Source organism: Myxocyprinus asiaticus, chromosome 14, assembly GCF_019703515.2.
Source record: "Myxocyprinus asiaticus isolate MX2 ecotype Aquarium Trade chromosome 14, UBuf_Myxa_2, whole genome shotgun sequence".
NCBI lineage: Eukaryota > Metazoa > Chordata > Actinopteri > Cypriniformes > Catostomidae > Myxocyprinus > Myxocyprinus asiaticus.
Window position 1 is genome coordinate 6708876 of NC_059357.1, and position 22554 is coordinate 6731429.

At 38.0% G+C, this 22554-nt stretch overlaps 1 protein-coding gene across 5 annotated transcripts in view; it reads right to left on the bottom strand.

Moving 5' to 3' along the window:
• Window positions 1–1075: 1075 nt before the first annotated feature.
• Window positions 1076–22554, bottom strand: part of LOC127451114 (TBC1 domain family member 16-like) — a 37333-nt gene continuing 15854 nt past the window's right edge. For 2 of the 5 annotated variants that reach the window (XM_051715549.1, XM_051715548.1), the window contains exons 4-12: window positions 16106–16294; window positions 15348–15495; window positions 15018–15182; window positions 14575–14723; window positions 11413–11547; window positions 8941–9127; window positions 7834–8013; window positions 3377–3523; window positions 1076–1588 (exon numbers count right to left, since the gene is read on the bottom strand). In XM_051715549.1, the coding sequence (XP_051571509.1) occupies window positions 1322–1588; window positions 3377–3523; window positions 7834–8013; window positions 8941–9127; window positions 11413–11547; window positions 14575–14723; window positions 15018–15182; window positions 15348–15495; window positions 16106–16294 (1567 nt within the window). In that variant the 3' untranslated portion in view covers window positions 1076–1321. Of the gene's footprint in view, window positions 1589–3376; window positions 3524–4947; window positions 7293–7833; window positions 8014–8940; window positions 9128–11412; window positions 11548–14574; window positions 14724–15017; window positions 15183–15347; window positions 15496–16105; window positions 16295–22554 lie in introns of those variants that run through there. The other 3 variants (XR_007899061.1, XM_051715551.1, XM_051715550.1) reach the window with 3 other exon arrangements.

Here is a 22554-nt window from a genome sequence, read left to right on the forward strand (position 1 = left end):
ACTGGAATTGTGATATAGTCAATTAAAAGTGAAACAATCTGTCTGTAAGCAATTATTGGAAAAATTACTCATGTCATGCACAAAGTAGATGTCCTAAACGACTTGCCAAAACTTTAGTTTGCTAATATGAAATCTGTGGAGTGGTTAAAAATGAGTTTTAATGACTTCAACCTAAGTGTATCTAAGCTTCTGACTTCAACTGTAGCTTATTATGGAGTACTAAAGACTAATTCCAGTAAATAATGGTAATAACATTTGTTCAAAGTTCAAAATCAACTTTTGGGTTGCACTTAACTGTTCCAAATAGTAATTAGACATATAATACCTTTTTAATTACACTAACGAGCCAGCTATACTTAAGAGCTTGACCTTCCACCGTCCATGCAATTATATTTATTGTGAGGATATGAAAAGCATAAATGGCCAAAATTAATTACAATGGAACATCCAGAAATATATGACATACTAAGTCTGTGATATGATGAACAAATAAATGAACTGTTGCATATAAAAGCATCCGGACAATAATGAACAAGTTTAGTTCGTGTTTGAAGTTTGCACAGAATAGGAACAAAAATATCCAGCAATGTGATTGATGCAAACTAAGCTGGAAAACACAAACTTCCTTCGACTGTGGTAACGTACCACACAAATGTTAACACATGCCTACAAAGTGATATAAGAAAGAAATCAAAGAGAAAATATTCTGAAATGTCAATCCGCAAGATGAAAAGATTGTTATTCTTGATTGTTTGTGATAATTGTACTTGTAAATTATTGATGAAATCTTGTATTCCAATCTATTCCACCAAAAAAAACAAAAAAAAAACAAAAAAAAAAACAAAGTTCCATAAAGGGATAGTTCACTCAAAAAAAAAAACAATTATGTCAACATTTACTCACCCTCATGTTGTTCCAAACCCCAAATGATGTTCTTTCTTCTGTGGAACACAAAAGGAGATGTTAGGCATAATGTTAACCTCAGTCACCATTCACTTTCATTATACTGAAAAAACGTTGCAATGAAAGTGAATGGTGACTGAGGTTAACATTCTGCCTAACATCTCTTTTTGCATTCCGCAGAAGAAAGAACATCACACAGGTTTGAAACAACATGAGGGTGAGATGAACAATGATGACAAAATTTACATTTTTGGGTGAACTTTAACTTTAACCTCCAAAAGAGGCCGTCAGCGTTGGTTTCCTGATGCGTATTTATAGACGAGGCAGTGTTTGATACCAGATGTCGATTACAGCTATGGAGACCTGAAATCCCAGCACTTTAAATGGTGACTGGCGAAGATCCCGAGTCCAGATTGAGTCAGGAGTGCTTGTGGAAGGTGAAAATGTCTCGTGTCTTGGAGCCTTTCTTGCCCTCGCTGGGCTGGTTTGGGCTAGGTAAGGGTGGGCTTTCGGGGGTGGCGGTGCCTCCATAGGGGCAGCTCTGAGAGTCGGGATGCTCTCCGGAACATTCTACAGCAGGGATGTAGCGGCTATCCCACATTCCGGGCCCGCACAGTTTACACAAGTCGTGTAAGCTGCAGGGAATTCTGGGAAGAAGGCGGAACTGATAAAGCAGGCTACGTGCCTAGAATTACAGACAATGAGAGAGACAAAATCAAAGAAAGAAATGGAAATCTTCAAGCAAATGTAATGCACATTTGGTTAAATAACAGAATAAAGCAACAATCTCTTCAGTCACCCACACTTAGCAAACACATACTGTATCAATGTAGCTTGTGTGTTATATAGGTTGTAGAAAAAAGGTGTGAAAGTAATCTTAACTACAGACCTTACTCATAAATCCAAAACCGCTATTAAAGCTAGGGTGAAACTGTAAATTAAAAGGATAGTTCACCCAAAAATATAAATTTTCCCATCATTTACTCACCCTCATGCCATCCCAGATGTGTATGACTTCATTTCTTCTGCTGAACACAAGAGGAGATTTTTAGCAGAATATTAAAGCTCTGAAGGTCCATACAATGTAAGTGAATGGTGGCCAGAACGTTGAAGCTCCAAAAAGCATATAAAGGCAGAATTAAAGTAATCCATAAGACTCCATTGGTTAAATCCATATCTTCAGAAGTGATATGATAGGTGTGGGTGAGAAACAGACAAAATATTTAAGTCCTTTTTTACTATAAATTCTCCTCCCTGGCGATATGTTTGAAGAATGCAGAAACTTTAGTAAAAAAAAAAAAGAGAGACTTAAATATTGATCTGTTTATCACCCATACATACAGTATATCGCTTCTGAAGACATGGATTTAACCACTGGAGTCTTATGGATTTATTTTATGCTGCCTTTATGTGCTTTTGGAGCTTCAAAGTATTGGTCACCATTAACTCGCATTTAATTGACCTACAGAGCGAAGATATTCTTCTAAAAATCTTTGTGTTCAGCAGAAGACTGCATGAGGGTGAGTAAATTATTAAAGGATTGTAATATTTGGGTGAACTTCTTTAAAGCCAGGATAAACTTTGTTCCATCTCACACACTGTCGAGCGCTCTAACCTTTCAAAAGTCCCATTTGGACGCGTTTGATAAAAATGGCTTGGAAATGTGCACTACAACTGCTTTGTGACAATCTTTGAGTAGTCATTTTGAGTTGGAAATGACAAAAGTCATAACTTGGGCATCAGTAACACTGATTCAGTAACAACTCTGACTAATGTTTAAGTGTTTAAGATTCACTAAAAAGTGCAAAAGAGTCATTTGTTCGGCAATCGGACTACACTGGTCGCACTATGCATTTTTGCATTGTAGGTTCAGTAGTGGAGCAGCTGAATTGTCATTATTTTAGTACAATGTCCCGTCCACTTTGGTGGAATATAGCTTGTTCAGGATCTGTTAACGGAACCAAAAGTGACAAATCAAACGATTCCAGTATTTTAAAAAATATGGATTCTGAACCTTTTTCAGAACCGGTACTCTGTTCTCAACCCTAGCTTTAATACAATTTAATTATAGCAAATTCAATTAAAATACAATTTAATTTAGCAAATACATGCAATTTAGCAAAAAAGGTGACTAATTAAAAAATGCAAATTGTCACTGGCCTGGCCAATGTCACTACTTATCACAACTTTAAACTAATTTATCTAACTGTAATATGACTATATGTAGTGATAGTTTTATCCAAATAGGGTATAATTGCTGCTATTTGCATGATACATATCATAAATGTTGATTTTAAGACATAATTCTTTATATAATACACCATGCACAAAAATGGTTCGGCATACAAACAGTTATTGTGAGAAAAATATTGTCTGTATGCAGCTGTACGGAGATAAATCGCTATTGTTTGACACAAGACAAGAGTGCAGCATGCATATCCATGAGGAGGTCTGTGTGTGCGTGTGTTCATACCTTCCTCAGCACCAGTTCTCCATTCATGTGCATGGAGAGGTTACTAAAGTGCAGCAGCATTTGATCAGTGGCGAGCTGCTGTTCGGTGACATCATCGCCGTAAAGCACAATGATGGCTACACACAGGAACAGATGGAAGTAGTCTGTCTGCCAAAGAACATTCACATACATTATAGAAAAGCCATAATCGTACAACCAACACCATATATTAAGCGTTATTTATGAAAACAACCAATAAAATGACAGATTGCAGAACCTCGACCAATCACGGAGAGGCTAAATGCAAATAGAGCCAATTACGAAGCAGTAAATGTCAACATGCAAATGAGGGAAGCACTGTTCCCAAAAATCACCTCGGTATTACCATGCCAATGAATGCAAATGGCATTCTGTGGAAGCCTGATAATTAGCATCTCATCTTCATTAGACGCTGCAGATCCTTAAACTGATACAGACACCCATTCGCTTATCTAATGGGTAGGAATTAGCATGTTCGTCTGTTTCATCCAACCATTGTACATTTAAGGAACATTGACTATTTGGTTCATTTACTAATGGTTTCCAAGGTTTCAGGAGGAAGCATTGTATGCAATGTATAAAGTACAATTACAACAACATTATAACAAATGTTAAAAGGTATTGTTCACCTAAAAATGAAAACTGAAGCTCATTTGAATATTATGTGGACTATTATATGCCTACAATTATTTCTACGATCTTACAAGAACTACAAATTTCTTGTGTAAGGGTACATTTCTATGCAGAACAGTCCTTCAAAATGCTGGATGTTTTGACCTATTTTTGAACTTTTCCCACATTTCTCTGAATTTTACAGTAAATATCATTAAAAAGAAAGAAAGGAGGAAGTCAAAAAGGGAAATAAACTTCTTACGTTTAAGTAGGGACACTCAGATTTCAACTAAATCTATGAGGGGAAGATTTCATCTCATTTAAAGGAGAAAACTTTCATTACCACATAACCACGAGACATTTCAGACAAAATAAAACATCACTTCTTTTGTATGCATATGATTTGAATGATTGTTCATTATCTATTACTTTTTGGCAGTGTAACAGATAAACGGACGGGCAAGGAGGCGGCGGGAACTGGCTGAACAGTCAACGTAAAGGTTTAATGACATAAATTAACTTAAAACAACATAAAACATAAAAGAACAGACACACATGCAGCGCGGCCGCGTGCGTCTCTCTCTCTCTCCCGAACTGGCGTCTCCAGCTCCCCTTTATCTTGCTCTCCCGCTGATCAGCTGATTCAGCGCCGGCCGTGCTCCATCACGGCCTGGCCACGCCCTCCTCCTCGTCACAATCCTCCCCCGCCCGATTCTGGCCAGGGCACCACCGGTCTGACTAACTCCCCCCCCCCCCCATCTCTGGAGGGGAGACACTGCACTTCCGGCCGTTCTGTCTGTTGGTGGTCCACCCCGGCTCCTGTGAACCTGGGGGGAAAGACGAGGGGAGGCGTAGGGAGAGGGAAAGGGCGAGTGGAGACACAGACGGCAGCGAGTCCTCCGGCCCCTGGCGGATGGAACCGCTCCTCCCCTTCTCAGCAGACGGCCGTGGTTCCTCCGGCTCTCGGCGGCCGGCAGCGACTCCTCCGTCCCCAGGCAGACGGCCGCGGCTGCACCCTTGGCGAATGGCAGCAGCGAGGACTCCGCGACAGCACGTCCCTCCTCCCTCCCGGGTTTCGGCACCACTGTAACAGATAAACGTACAGGCAAGGAGGAGGCGGGAACCGGATGAATGCCCTCCTCCTCGACACAGGCAGTTATAGATCTGGATAAATATCAGCATTTGTTCAATATAATATACACAAGTGAAATGGGTGATTCTCGTGAAAAAATTTCCCAGCCTTAATTAAAAGAAACAAATTAAAAATGTATATTTTTCCTACAGAAATTGAAACCTCTTTTTTTTCTTTGAGTCATTAAGATTTTATACATTGTGACATTATGCTACGGTCCCATTCATTTTAACCCCAATTATAATTATTGCAATGCAAATAAAGATGATCATTATGATATTCTCACTAACATAACATATGAAAAAGGTGGTATATTATTTTAAAGTATTTATATATCTGTGGTAGTGGGGGCGTGGTCGAGCGCCGGCTTGCGAATGGGAGGGAGATCGGGAGATGAGAACGATAAGGATCATCACCTGTCAATGACCGTCTCTAACAGCTGTTTGTCATTGCAGTGAGAGTGGAGACGGAGTTACAAGCGAGCCAGACGCCAGTAGAGGAGGAGAGAGACCCGCACACACACCCGCTGAGCCTGTGTGGCATGAGAGTGTTGCGAGAGAGAGTTTTTGTTCTGATTAGTAAATAAACATACCATCTGAGTTGAAGTTCACTGTTCTCGATTCCTCCCTTCTCACCCCAAGAACCCGATTCTTTTACAACATCACAGTAGTTCTCCCTTGGTATTGCCTTTCATTTTCGCTAATTTTAATTAAGAAAAATCATTGTATAAAAGTATTTTTATTCTAATACAGTAAAACATGACTGTGTTATGGTAATAAGAATTCTAGTGGAAAACAATAAGAAAAGTAATGAAAACTGCAAGCAGCAATGACAGGGCCAAGCACACCATCAGCATATAAGGAAGTATGATTGGACATCACTGATTAGGATTTTGAGGGAAGCAGTATAAAAAAAAAAAAACATAAGTAGAATTGCTTATTTTACAATACAATTCATTAGAACTTTTGAGCAATGGGGATTTGAACAAATGTATATGGTGCGGTCAGGGTGTGTTGCTAAGATACAGCCTCAGATGCTTTTTGGCGTCTTGCTGTCTATTTAGTTGATGTGCTATTCAAGAACTATCGAAAAGCTTTTGTAAAATTTTGTGCGAATCAGATGTTCGAAAATAAGGAATTTCGAAAAAAGTAGGTTTTCAATTACATTCAAAATGGCGGAGAGGAATTATGGCCAACCATAGCAAATTGGGTATCGTCGTACTCGGCATGACCCAAAGAATCTAAAGACAGCAATCACAGGACAATAGGTCAATAGTCAAACATTTGCAAGTACCCTCGGGGCATGGTGCCGATGATGCATACCAAGTTTAGTTATGATATGCCTATGCATATAAAATAGCATTTTATGACAAAATTCAGAATGGCCAACACCCAATACGGATGAAATATGAAAATTGGGTATCATTCAACTCCGTATGCCCCAAGGAATCTAAAGAGACCAGTCGTATGATTTTAGGCCAAATTATTTATAAGTTATAAGCAAAAATAGCAATTTTTTCATTTCACCTGACCAATAGGTGGTGCTGTGCCGAAACTGTGCAGGTATCCTCAAGTCACGATGGCTATGACATATACCAAGTTTCGTTTCAATACGCCAAAGCGTTGTGTAGATACAACCTCACGTCCATTTTTGCATGCTCGGCATCAAATTCATTAAAGCATTATACGAGAATGGTTTGGTTTATTAAAAAGCTTCTGATATCATTTATTCTTCAGTGCAAAATTTCAGGCAAATCGGACATACGGCCAATGAGTTAGAAAAAGTAGGTTTTTTGAAACATTCAAAATGGCGGAAAATCATTATCGGATGGAAACTGGGTGCAAATTTGAACAGTTGGTGGTGCTAGAGGGTTTGAGTTAGGGACCCAAAATTTAGGTCAGTTAAAGGTCAGCGTTTCCTCTATCAGTGTACCAAATTTCAAAACTTTCCTCCAAAGGTATCTATGGGCTGCCATAGACTTCCAAGACATAAAAAATAATAAGAAGAAGAAAATGTGGTGGTGGAGTGGTGGTGGCGTAGTGGGCTAAAGCACATAACTGGTAATCAGAGGGTTGATGGTTCAATCCCCACAGCCATCACTATTGTGTCCTTGAGAAAAGCACTTAACTCCAGGTTGCTCCAGGGCGATTGTCCCTGTAATAAGTGCACTGTAAGTCGCTTTGGATAAAAGCGTCTGCCAAATGCATAAATGTAAAACAAACAGATACAACAGGTGCCAACACACCTTCGGTGCTTGATCCCTAAAGACATCTGGACGCATCAAGCTAATGAGAATTTGGGGGTAAAATGTGCTTAAGTGTCCTGAAAACAATGTCTTAAAGTAAAACATCTTAATGGTCATAAATGAAGGCTTCGTTTTCTTTATACAAATTATAATTTGATATTTTTTCTTATTGATTTGGGTTCAAATTTTCTTGACAAGAATCAATAGAATCCCTCACATACATCTTAAAAAACTAAGACGACAATATCAGTATATGAAACTTCTCCAATGCTTCTTAACCAATCCCATATAGAACCTCCAAATTTAACCTTATATTTCACAAAATTTTCAGCACATGATTATAACAAAATAAACCACAACTTTTAAGTGTTGTACAAGAAGTTGCGACCACAACTGTTAACTTCATTCCAGTTTTGAGATGAGCAGTATAGTGTGCATCGTGTGTTTTACCTGATAGTGAGCCCAGCAGGCCTCCCACATGCGCAGAGCTTCAGCGTCAGGGAACTCACGTTTGAAACACAGAAGAACCCAGCGGTGGCAAAAGAGCAGCTGAAGTCCATCCTCACCCAACCGCGTCAGATGCTGGTGGAACCGAGGCAACATCAACCGCAAGAGCTCTCGCAGGTACATCTGGACTCACATGTAGGGAAAGGCATGAAAAAATCCAATTATTGCACTGTATTGATTTTCTGATCAATATTCTGGTTAGGGCTGGTTCTGAACCACTAATACAAAGTATTAAAGTTCCATTTATAATGTGAAATGCAAATCACAAATCTGCCAAATTTCACCATTTGGAATTAAATAAAAATAAAAAAAATACATTAATTTCGTTGAACTACATTTATAAGCTAAAGTGATTCAGTCGCATTATAATTTGTCTTGACAAAATTCAACTGGCTCTGTCTCCTGGGTAGGGTTGCATCAACCGACTGCAAGTTCAGTACACAATTAGCCTTAAGATAAACTCGATAAGACTTCCGAAAAGGCTGCTAGTTGGGCCATTAAGTTCACACTTATGGCTTAGTAACTACCTAGTTACCTTTTAACTCAGTGCCTAATCTGGAAGCACGATCTGTTCTTAATGCAATGTTTAGCTAGTAAGTCATAGGTAACGAGTAGTCAATTACTATGACGACTGCCTTTATTGATCCATTAATCAGCTTGTCAAATTTGTGGTGAAGAGCATGTGTTTTTCTGTTAACTTGTCACAGCTGATGTTTCTAACTTTGCTGCCACGCATCAGCAGTAAAAACAATCAAAACCAAGTCTCACCATCAACTTTACATCAAGATATTGCGTTAAAATAGCCCACAAATGGATGCGAAAATGAACCATTGCAAAAACTTAATATTTTTGTATTAATTGATATTAATTTGTAGCAAATGTTTGCCGTAACACTATATTTTTGTAAGGGAAAATATATATATATATATATATATATTTTTTTTAATTAATGGTTAAAAATACTGTATATAAAAAATGTCCTTGAGCACAAACAGAACTCAAATATCTACTCTATTCCAGTGTCTGTTGGTTTTTTGAGACCTTCCTTACCAGTTGCCTCTCCATATCCTCATCTCTAGGAGAACTGATGAAGATGGTGTTCTCCATGAGACCCACAAAGCACCAGAACGTGTCGCTCTCATCCTGGATCTCCGTCAGAAGAGGAGCCACCAGGTCTGACATGCCCTGACAGTAGCCCATCTCTGGATTAAACACGGCGTAGTTCAACAGGATTCGTCTGAGAGGGATGTGGAAAAAGAAAACCTCAATAAAAATAGTTTGAAAGTTTAATCATGTAAGATGAATTAAAATGGGCTTTTTAGAATAACTGAATTAATTAATATTGTATATTATTCATAGAATGAGGAAGACTCATTACTTCCAATGACTGCTATTTCCTTTTTTGGCTGTGGATAATTCATCATGTAGTGGAAATATGGTAGTTGCATACAGCAGTTGCATGGCTTTTATAAGTTTGCAAAGTTAAGTCTTATATTAAAATGTAAGACAATTAATGCAGCTCCAGTTCTCATTTTTACAAATGGTTGTTCCTTTAAAAATAACAGCTTATACATGTTTAGCAAACATACAGTGGCAAGAAAAGTATATGAACCCTTTGGAATTAGCTGGTTTTCTGTATTAATGTGATAATGTCATAAAATGTGATCTCATCTTCATCAAGGTCACAAGTATAGACAAACACAACGTGCTTAAGCTAACATCACACAAACAATCATAATCTTTCACATCTTATTGAACACATCCCATTAAACATTCACAGTGCTGTGGAAAAAGTAAGTGAACCCTTGGATTTAATAACTGGTTGATCCTCCTTTGGCAGCAATAACCTCAACCAAGCGTTTCCGGTAGCTGCGGATAAACCTGCACAATGTTCAGAAGGAATTTTGGACCATTCTTCCTTACAGAACTGCTTCAGCTCAGCCATATTCTTAGGATGTCTGGTGTGAACGGCTCTCTTGAGGTCATTCCACAGCATCTCTATTGGGTTAAGGTCTGGGCTCTGACTGGGCCACTCCAAAAGGGGGATTTTCTTTTTTTTCTTTTTAAGCCATTCTGTAGTGGATTTACTTCAATGTTTAGTGTCATTGTCCTGCTGCATCACTCAACTTCTACTGAGCTTCAGCTGGCACACAAAAACTTGGGAAATCATTTTTCCCCTCGATTATGGCAAGCGGTCCAGGCCCCAAAGTAGCAAAGCAGCCCCAAATCATGATGCTCCCTCCACCGTACTTCACTGATGATGTTTTCATGCTGGTATGCGGTGTCCTTTTCACGCCATACGTGGTGCTGCGTGTTCTTCAGTCCACAAAGAATTTCCCAGTAGCGTTATGGAGTGTCAATGTGGTTACGCCAATTTTTGTTGGAAAGCAGCGGCTTCCTTCGTGGTGTCCTGCCATGGACACAATGCCTGTTTAATGTTTCAGTATAGTGGACTCAGGAACAGGGATGTTAACCAGTTCCAACGATTCCTTCAAGTCTTTAGCCGTCACTATAGGGTTCTTTTTTTACCTCATTGAGCATTCTGCGGTGTGCCCTTTGAGTCATATTGGCTGGACGGCCACTTCTAGGGAGAGTAGCTACAGTATAAATTGTCTCCATTTACAGACAATTTGTCTAACTGTGGATGGATGAATATCTGAGCTGTTCAAGATAACTTTGTAACCCTTTCCAGCTTTATGCAAAGCAACAATTCTTGATCGTAGGTCTTAATTCTTGATTGGAGATCTATTTTTTGAAGAGTCATGGTCCACATCAGCAGATGCTTTTTGTGAATAGCAAACTCAAAATGTTTGAGTGCTTTTTATAAGTCAGAGTAGTTCTAACCCACACCTCCAATCTTGTTTCATTAATTGGATGCCAGGTTTGCCAGCTCCTGACTCTAATTAGCTTTTGTTGACGTCATTAGCCTAGGGGTTCACATACATTTTCCAACCCACACTGTGAATGTTTGAATGATGTATTTAATATGTACAAGAACAATACAAAAATTTGCGTTATTAGTTAAAACAGATTGTGTTTGTTCATTGTTGTAACTAAAAGTTGTAACTTTTCTAAACCAGATGTTAAGACAAATTTATACATAAAGGTAATTCCAAAGGGTTCACATACTTTTTCTTGCTACTGTACATGCTAAATTTAGAAATTTTCTTAGCGAGCAATGTGCAAGGAATATGAAATGACAGGTGTCAATGTTGAGATGTAATACTAGACGAAGTCATCCACATAATCAGGCACTATAGGGTATAAGAGTCAATTTTTCCAATTAGAACCAATTCAATACGTCCATTTTACCTTCTTTACAGTAACTCGCTGGATTCTGCTGCTGCTTGCAGCTACATTTAAACTTGGTTATTATTATTCAAGTCTCTGCTCAACTATAATCGAGAAGTTTATGTCTTGATGACTTTGTTGTATGTTGTAAAATGTTTGAAATAAAAAATATATTTGCTGTAGGAAGATGAATGAACGGATGTTAAAAGAGGGCAGATCTGAACTTCTAACCTCATGAGTTCTACATTGGGGTTGTTCTCTCCCCTGAAGAACATGTTGCTTCTATCTGTTCTCACAACATCTTTATCCACAGTGAACTGAACCTTCCTCCAGAACTCACTGTGCTCCTCTGGACTCATGGACAACCTGTAAGAGATGAAACACAACCGAAAAATGAAGGGTATCCTGATCTGTAAATATACAGGATAAGATGAGAAATGAAAAAATAAATAAATAAATAAATAAATAAATACATTTAAAAAACAAAACTACAAAAAAATTATACAATATCAGGAAAAAAAACAGAACACAAAACCAAAAGAAAAAACAGAAACAAAACCAGAACAGAACAAATCAAAACAGAAGGAAACAGAACAGACTGCGTTGTGTTGAAACACCATGTTTAACATCTTAACATTCCCGTCCTTAACCCATGGTGGCCCCTCCGGCTATAGACATTCTCATAACAAGCAGGTGGGATTTCATTAACACTGTTTGTTTTTCTCGAAACAATGCCAGACCTGATGCAACTTCATGTAAGTGTTTCGAGACCTCTGTTTGTGTGAACTATTCCCACATCTCTCTATTACTACCTCTCGGGCCCTCAAGGTTTAGACCGATGACTGCACAGCAACACCCTTTACACACATACCAACAACCTATTAATTTTTAAAACACCAACAAAAATGTTCACTGCGAGAGACTAAAAGCATTGTCATTACTGTAATGAAACATGTCATTCAGTGCCTCAGTAACAGCACACAGACATTTTTTACAATGCCTTTTCCCACACCTTTGTTATTGAAATTCTTTCAATTGGATTAACAGTAACAACATAATGTGATATATATACCATGGCACTGAATGATTACCATATTCATGTACCAAGGTATTTACACAGTACTGCAAAGCACTTCAAAGAATACTATGGTGTTAATACATGATACTTTATGTTACTCAAACCATCTGTTTTCAGCATTTAGAGCATCAATTTTGAACCAGCAAAAAGAAATAAGATGATTTTGAGCAGAATCTGGTTTCATTACCAGAAATTTCAGTCTGTCACTTTTAATAAATGTGCTAATAATTTCTATAAACAGATTTTGCATTTAATAAATGTAACTTTATAAGGGTTTTGTGTATTGACCAAAGGCAAAAACTAAAAATATAATACACAGTACTGTGCAAATGTTTTAGGCACTTGTGAAAAATGTTGCATAGTGAGGATGTCTTCAAAAATAATGACATAAATAGTTTTCATGTATCACTTAGAATGTCATACAAAGTCCAGTAAAAAAAAAAAAAAAAAAAAAAAAATCGGTGCGACCACCTTTGCCTTTAAAAAAGCACCAATTCTCCTATTTACACCTGTTTTTTTGGCAGATAGGATGTTCCAAGTTTCTTGGAGAATTCGCCACAGTTCTTCTATCTATTTCAGCTGTCTCAATTGCTTCTGTCTCTTTATGTAATCTCAGACTGACACGATGTTCAGTGGGGGGTTTTGTGAGGGCCATGACATCTGTTGCAGGGCTCCCTGTTCTTCTGTTCTAATCTTTTCTATTTGCAAAAGAAATGTTTGGGAGTCTAAAATGTATTTTTCCTATTGACACACTAAAGCTGAAGATATAAACAACCATCTGAAGACAAATGCTTTTGTGAAACATCTTATGTGCCTAAAACTTTTGCACAGTACTGTATTATTATATACTATAATTATTATTATTCTGTACACAACAAAAATAATACACAAAACCCTTGTATATACACCGATCAGCCACAACATTAAAACCACCTGCCTAATATTATGTAGGTCCCCCTCGTGCTGCCAAAACAGCACCAACCCACATCTCAGAACAGCATTCTGAGATTATATTCTTCTCACCACAATTGTACAGAGCGGTTATCTGAGTTACCGTAGGCTTTGTCAGTTCGAACCAGTCTGGCCATTCTCTGTTGACCTCTCTCATCAACAAGACATTTCCGTCCACAGAACTGCCGCTCACTGGATGTTTATTATTTCTGGCACCATTCGGAATAAATTCTAGAGCAGAGGTCGACAAACTTTTTGACATGGAGTGCCATTTTTTATTTTCCTGATCAAATGACTTCCTTGTAACATCACGTGTTGTTCTGAAAGCAAAAAGAAACAAATGAAACACAGAATGTAGGCAGTCATGACCGAAGCAAAGCAGGCACGTTTACTCGCACGATTAACCGAACGTGAAGTGCTGCCGGCTCGTGATGTGTGAATGTGACGCGGCTTGCGCTGCGCGTGCAGCAAGCCGCGTCATACTTTAATAGTGTTTATCCTCCCACCGCTGTGTAATCATGAGGAAAGATTACATCAAGATGCAGATTGGAATGCTGGTGCGGAATTTATATAAATAAAATATAGTCTACTCCTCTCTCGCCATTGCTGGCGTGCCACTGATCTCCTGGGATTTTCATGCACAACAGTCTCTAGAATTTACTCCGAATGGTACCAAAACCAAAAAACATCCAGTGAGTGGCAGTTCTGCAGATCGAAATGTCTTGTTGATGGGAGAGCTCAACAGAGAATGGCCAGGCTGGTTCGAACTGACAAAGTCTACAGTAACTCAGATAACCATTCTGTACAATTGTGGTGAGAAGAATAACATCTCAGAATGCTATTCCGAGATGCAGTTTGGTGCTGTTTTGGTGGCACGAGGGGGACCTACACAATATTAGGCAGGTGGTTTTAATGTTGTGGCTGATCGGTGTACACAACACCCTTACAAAGTTACATTATTATATGCAAATATTTTCTTTAATATGATAATTAACCAAATCAAACTCAGGCATTAGACTTTATAAGTGTTTTAACAGCCTGACAATGATTTAATAAGACAAGTAAATATATTATAATAATATATGCAATAAAATACAAAGATTTACTAAGCTAAGTGTTTCCTTTAAAACAAAATAAGCTACATTTGCGCACATGTACCGACTGTCAACTTAAGTGTAATTTTTATACACTAAAATTATATAAAATTTGTCAGTGTAAAATGGACTAAAATTCTGATTTTGTCAAAAGCCTAAAATGATAAATGAAACAAAAATCAACAAAGTTTTTTCCCCCACAATATTCAAGCTTAAAGGGTTTCGTGTATCTAGATCAGCACTAGTCCAGCTAAGATACAAGTCTCAAACCTTCTCTGCTGGATCTCCTGGTACTCCACCCGCTTCTGCAGTCTCCAGTTCTCACGCTCTTCAGAAGTGGAGTCATAGCTGTAGTAATGCAGCAGGAAGGGCCACACCTCACCACGGAGAGACGGGTCAATACCCCCGAAGAAAATTGCCTGAGAAAAAAAAGAAAAAAAAGAGAGACTGAGTGACTCAAATTAATACAAGTTCAACTTCTGAACATGATCTGCACATTTCTACTCTCAAATCTCTATTTTAGAGATTCAGAACTGAAAGCGCAAATATTGTGACAATGTTAAGCACCACAACGAATGCAATAAGCAAATGCTCGCTGCTGAAAAGACTAGTTTAAACAAGCGTGAGTTTTCATATTGCATCCAAAATACAATACATGCTGGTGACCAGCAATGTTGGTCTTCAACAAGGCTTTTTAGAGTCACTCGTCTGACCTTTCTGAGCTTGTACTCCTCCACCACCTGACCGCTGTTGTTCAGGTGACGCAGCCATGAGCTGACGTCCAATCGTCGATACAGCCGCTCCTCTGGGTGCATCTCAGCAGAAGGCAATGTGGGTCTGCGGATGGAGAACTGCATACATGACTTCTCATCTGACACCTGGAGCCAGAAGACAGTGGAAGAGGACTAGTGATCTATTAAGCTTTGTTTTATTTAATAATACTAGTTGCTATTGGGTATGCCTGGGATTGTGGTTAGAATATTAAATCAATGATTTCCTATATTAGTCCTCACGAATATAGTGAAACAATAGCCACTCCAAACCTGGTCTTTGAGCTGGGTCTCCCTGCAGCATTTCCACTGTTGAAACACCTCGGACAGTTTATCAAGACCCGCGTGGTGGAAGTGAAGTATCTTGTACTGACTTTCTCTGCTGGCGATGACCAGCTGTCCACAGGTGCATGCCTCATCACTACAACACACACACCAATGACAAAAAAAAAAACAGACTTTCACAACACTGGTCTGGAGCTCGACACACAGATGATACAAGTTAACTCAAGGAACAACATGTGCTTTGGTATTTATGAGCATAAATTCTCCTCATGCTACAACAGAGAAATAACCCATTATTGACTTTAAGCTGGTAATAAAATTTGTTACATTGTATTTCCTCCTCATAAAAGCATTATGACTATGTCTAATCATATTTTCCTTATCCTGACAGGAACATTATATTTGTATTCACGCAACAGCGATATTTTAATATGTTGAACAAAATCAGCCTTGGGTTAAGGAATAATGATTTAGTTCCATAACTTGCGGCTATACCAAAGAAAACACCCTAAAATGAGAAACAGAAATTACAATTGTAAATGTAATATAAATAGGTGTATTACATATATAAAAACAAATGTAATACTACATTGTCTTATGAAAAAGCTTTTTGGATGTAAGAGAACAGAGTAAAAATATATAAAGAAAGCAAGAGATTACTTTTAATGAAATAAGTTTCTTAAAAGCAAAAATAAACATTGAGGAAAAACATTTGTTTTTGGATGGATGGATGGATGTTGACTGACCTGAAGAACAGACGTAGTGACCTCATGTGACCCAGGTCAACTCTGAAAACCCCACATAGATGCTCCAAAGCCATCACTTTCTGCTGCTCCTCCCACCGAACACCCAGAGATTGGCTGCTCTCAGAGGGGGCGTGGCTGTCCAGACTGGAGGCGGAGCTTGCAGAGTGAGCCATGGGTTCATCGCATTCCCTGGAAATGATGGTTCAAGGTCATTAATAAAGTTTCAACTTGTTCCACACAATGCTGCAGACACGAATAACACCTCAAATCATGTAGCTTGTTGAGGAAAGGTGTGCTATTACTTTTCTAAGTGATCAAACTTGTGATTTTTGCCTGGCAGACAATAAAATGGGTAAAAAAGTCCCATAGACTTGCATAGAAAGAGGGACCCAAGCCATAATTCGGGATTTGGAGGTGGGCTCTTTTGACTTGGTTCAGTAAGCAACCAACCAAAACACCCTAACAACTACCTAGCAACACCCTAGCAACCGCCCACAACACCGTAGCATCAGTGTGCTAGTGGCAGTGAGTTTTGCACAGGTAAGTGCATCTCTCAAAATCAAGTTAATTTTTTTCCAAAATGTCATAAAAATGGTTTGTGTCTTGAATCAAAATACTTGTTTATTATAAAACAAAAGTGTAGAATATTTTTAGAAACTAAGACATTTTCTCTGCGTACACAAATGATGTAGAACGTTGCTCGGAGCCACTGATCCAGTGTCAGCTTTTCTCATCCCATTCTCCCAGTTACGGGGAGCTGTAACACAGAGCAGTTTGGCTGCATAAGTCAGTAAATTGAGCAAGTATTTCACCCTGTGTATCATGTTGTGTCCAGTGGAAGACTAGTCTTATTAGTCCTAAACGCGTTTATTGATATTTTAATGCAGTGTGTATTAACACATATATCAACGGCATTTCACTCAACTGAATGTTGACCTCATATTACTCTAAAACACGAAATGCGCATGAGCGAGTTGATTGACAGGCGATGTCTGTATCAAAAAGGTGATTGACTATTTTACCTGCAAGGCGGGATTTCCTTCCTTCCATTGACTGTTGGGTGCTAGAGCTTCTTGGTTGAACGTTCCAATTTCTCCCATACATTTAAATAGAAGTGACTCGTCTCTGCTAAATAGTCTCTGGCCTCACACTCTATAGAACTACAATGCCTGTCATGCACTACGTCTTCTCCCTGAAGTTTGCACACTTTTACTCCTGATTTCTCGCAATACAGGGAAAGTAGAGGTGTACAAAAGCAACGCGTTACTTTATTTAAAAAGTAACTCCAAAATTATGGTCTAAAATAAAAAAAAAAACATTGCGTTACTTTACTTGTTACTTGTTAATCTGATTACATAACGCGGGTTACTTGTAACACGATACCCCCAACACTGGTTACAGATGTATAAACCTTTCTAAACCTGTTAATTCTACATGCAAATGGTGTTATACCACATCTCCATAAGCAAGCGATGTGATAAAACAATATCGTTCCCGTTTATAATCAACAAAGCTGTTAACACTGCAAGCGCGTGCACTTTTCATATCTTGGCGCTCCCTCATAATGAAGCACATTTGCAAGAAAGGCAGAAATAGCAAAAATTCTTTGTGTAATGTACTAGCTGCATGGTGAAGAGAGATGCATAAACACCTGTTACACCTCATCTCCATGTCTAGTTTCATCCAGGGTCAGAAATTAAAGGAGGCTCTGGGCAAAAAAAAACAAAAAAACCTGCAATCTGATATAGTTCCAAATTAATATATACATCATGTTCTTCATTTGAATTTTTGCTGAACATTGTTTGTTTTGTGATGTCCATTGTGCAGATGTTGCCGAGTCAGTGGCGGATGCCCGAGCCATAAACGAACACAGACAGGCACTGCGCTTCTCTCGCTCCGCATCAGTTCGGTGTCGTGCTCCTGCGCTAAAAATACCTAATGATAAAATGTAGTTTATAATAATATTAACAAAAATAAAATCTGGATGTGTTAAATAGCCTTGATGTTAAATAAAAACATTATTAATGATACAATAATAATTTTATAGAACATTAACCACTTTTGGTGTATGAATCATATCTCTGACTCATGTTCATTGTTTTATTAAATTGGCTTGAAGGAGTTGCTAAGTGTTTTTTTATAAGCTCCTTATTCCAAATCTGGAGAAATGCTGTCATCTACTCCTCTGTGTTGGTGCATTTGTTTTGCAGGCTGTTAATTTAATAGCCAAAATATTTGGAAATATGTGAATGATTAAAATAAAAATTAGTTTCCGTAACAATGCACATTATGCAATACAGAGATCATGCAATTTTGTAATTACTGAAACATGCCATTTTAAAATTGAATATTTTAAATGGAGTTTGTTATAATGCAATGTTCTCTTTTGGCCCACGACCCTCAAGTTTGATTTCTGGCCCTTCGTAGGAAAAAGTTTGGGCACCTCTGATCAAGAGTTTATTATGCAATTCTGTTTAGTGCCACTAGTAGTGCAGAAATGACACTATTCATCGTAAACACTATGTACCCACTGGTGGGTCCTTATCACAATATCGCAAACTAAGTTAACGCTTAAAATGTTAAAGTCCCCAGATACATAAGTCAGGCATATGGGGTATTGTTTGAAAGCGTAGAATTTGAACTTTTTATAGAGCTCGATCAATGTTATATACGTAAATCATCGCAAAGGGGACGATCTCAGGCTAATGACAACTACAGTAGATTGCGCTTCTAGTCCACTCAGAGGCCAGGATATTCTATGAAACAATGGGGGTGGTGCATGAACTGAAAATCAAACTGAATGTCTATGGACGAGCACATCTGTGAGGGCTGAAAAGCGTTAGAGTTTACCTACATTTCAGATCGGCATTTTTTGATGGAAGGTGATAGAGGAAAAATTATTTTTCCTAGTACTTGCTGCCATCTAGTGGAATGAAATAAGACTTTTTGCTGGGAGATAGAGTAAACTGAACCAGAATTTCATGCTTACAAAGTTAGGACATAAAACAACTTTTAAACTTTGTTTATCATAAGATTGTTAACATATACAATATAATTTATGAATAATAGCAACTTTTTTTAATTTGGGGGGTTTTCTAAGACCATTAGACCAATTGTTTTGCAAGTATTCCACAGTATGTGTGAATGGTGAGTTTTTAAATTTGAACGTGACAAATTGCAGGCGGCAGTCCAAAAATGCACCAGAATTTAAGGAGATATTATAATAGATTCTATAGATAACACAAAGTCAATTTTTATTTTATAAACTTTATACATCTAGCTCAAAGTCCTTTTTATGAGCTTCACAATTCAGCAAGTCACTCGCCAGTAAACCAGCAGCACAATTAATATGTTCTGCCGATGGGTTTCAATGTGAAACTCTGTGACAGCTGTAGGTATGAGTGTGTGTGTGTGTGTGTGTGTGTGTTTGTGAGAGCGAGAGAGGACATTGGAAGAGGACAGGAATGAGAGGAATGCTGGGAGGTTATTGTGTAGGCAGGAGTCGAGCAGAGACACAAATCAAGAAGCCTGGCAGCCAATTTCCCCCGACAGCTCTCCTCTCTCTCTCTCTCTCTCCCTGAGTGTGTCTCACTCGGTTACTATGTCACTCAGCCTCTTGCTGTAACACAGCCAGAGCTGTAACCTGAAGCGCGGGACCTCCGGCTCTCTCTCATACTCGTCTTTTCTCTAACAGAGCACGTCTAACAGGGCAGCAGCCCCTCCAGACACGTCCTATCACAGATTCACTATGGGAGCGCAGTGTTTATGGCTCAGGTGGTATTCGAGAGATCCACACCACAGCAGGATCACACACAGAGGCCATATGGCAGACTGAGGCAGTGTTAGACAGTACATGGTGCAATGTTACATATCATGTTCTTTACAGTCTTGTCCTCTATATGTCTCCATTTGACAGTGGATAACATGAGAAAATAAACAGTCAGTATATTTAATTTTAGAAAAAACTTGAAATTGATCCATGCATCCATCCTAAATACCGAACTACTGAACCACCTACCAACTTACCAATCAATGAGAAAATAAAGACACAATTTTTTAACAATTTAATTGACTAACTAACCACCCATAAAACTATCCAATTAAGTAAACAAACATCTAACCACCAATCATCATCCATTCCTACCTATATTACCTAACTACATACCTAGCTTTCTACCAATCCAATTATCAAATTATTCATGAGAAAATAGTTTCATATTTTTTTTTAATTTAAAACAAACTACTTACAAAGTAACAAACAAACTAACCACCCATCCAACTATTCAAGCAACCATCTAACTATTAATCATCATTTACCCATCTAAATATTAACCTAAATGGAGTCGTATGGATTGCTTTCACTATGATTGTCTAATCACCATCCACTTGCATTATATGGCTCTACTGAGCTGAAATATTCTTCTAAAAATCTTCACTTGTGTTCAGCAGAAGAAAGAAAGTCACACATCTGAGATTGCATGAGGGTGAGTAAATGATGAGATAATTTTTATTTTTGGGTGAACTATCCCTTTAACTTGCCAACCAGCCAACCATCCATCCACACATACACCCACCCAGGGTTGGGGAGTAACAGAATACATGTAATTTAAAATACCAAATATAAGTAACTGTATTCCACTACAGTTACAATCATTTTATTGTAATTTGTTCCATTTTATATTTAGTCTATTCAGTTGGAGAACATTTATGCTTTTAAATGAAGCGATCTGAGAAGCGTTTGTACAGCGCAGAAACACTTTCATTATGATGTGTTAAAATCATACGAGCAGACAGAGAATGCTCTCATACTGTTATGAGTGAAAATGTGGATCTGACGCCATTGAGAATCTATAGCCCAAAAAAAAAAAAAAAAAAAAAATTTGATAAAAGATAAAACAAATCCAATAAATACATGATTACAAGGCTATATGGTTTGTCCATTTTTTTTTTTTTTTATGAGGTTTGGGTATTTTTACAAAAATAAAGGATGCTTATATGAGAAATACTAACCAATGTAGACTGTATCATCATATAGAAAGCTACAAATAATAGATTTTCTGCCTCAGAATCCACAAACAATCGAAAGATGATGTTAGACACACAGTGGGGTTTTGAAGTAAGTTTGGAGCATCAGAAATAGTTCCTTGTGTAAACTGCCAAGTGAACATTTAGCATTATGTCAAGGTAAAATGGTATTTCTAGCCATTAGATGCAACTGTTACCAGTCCCAATTATATTTTATAATGAATTCCATCAAGAAATCCACGTTAGAACTTTTTATTTTCTTAAGACCTTTGATATTAGTGCAAAGATGTACTGCAAAAATATTACTCTTAATGAAAATTTATTTTTCCTGTATAAAATAAAATAAAAAAAATCGGATAAATCCTTAAAATAAATAAACTTGAGAAGCTACACTGATTCAGATATTTATGCTTTTTTTTTTAGAGCATATATTCTTTATATAAGTGTATTTTGTTTTACTGTACTGTAAGATTTTTATCACGTTTATCACTTGTTGTCTTCCATGGCTGAAGAAGTAATCTAAAGTAATCGTTGAATGTTGATGAGTAATCAAACAGAATACATTACAAATTACATTTTACAGCATGTTTTCTGTAATCTGTAGTGGAATACATTTTAAAAGTATCCCTCCCAACCCTGCATCTACCTATCTATGTGCGCACTCATCCTGCTCTCCATCCACCTACCTACCCATTCATCCATCCATGTTATATTTGGTTACTCTTTAAATTTGTACCAGTTTTTTCCAGGGGCTGAACAACTTCTGGGATAGAAATTGGCCCTCAGGGGCCATTTCTTACATCATTCTCATACTGGAACAAAAGGCCCAGGAAGTTTCATGCCACTGAGAGTCAGAGCTGTCAAATACTGTTAACATATTACAATTACATCATGCTTAGCAAAACATGACCTCAAAGTCGAGAACTTGTGTTTTTCCACCTCTGCAATACTAAAGCCTAGTAGCACATCTTGCATTTCTGTCTTCTACTCTTTTCTTACATTAATTCAATAATATGTATGCATATATATATATATATATATATATATACACACACACACACACACACACACACACACACACACACACACATTCATATACACATACTCAAACCAGCCCGCATGACACCAACAATCATGCCACAGTCCAAATCACTGAGATCACATTTTTTCCCCATTCTGATGGTTGATGTGAACATTAACTGAAGCTCCTGACCCGTATCTGGATGATTTTATGCACTGCACTGCTGCCACACGATTGGCCGATTGGCTGATTACATAACTGAATGGATGATTGTTGGTGCCAGACGGGCTGGTTTGAGTATTTCTGTAACTGCTGATCTCCTGGGATTTTCACACAAAACAGTCTCTAGAATTTATGCCGAATGGTGCTGAAAACAAAAAACATCCAGTGAGTGGCAGTTCTG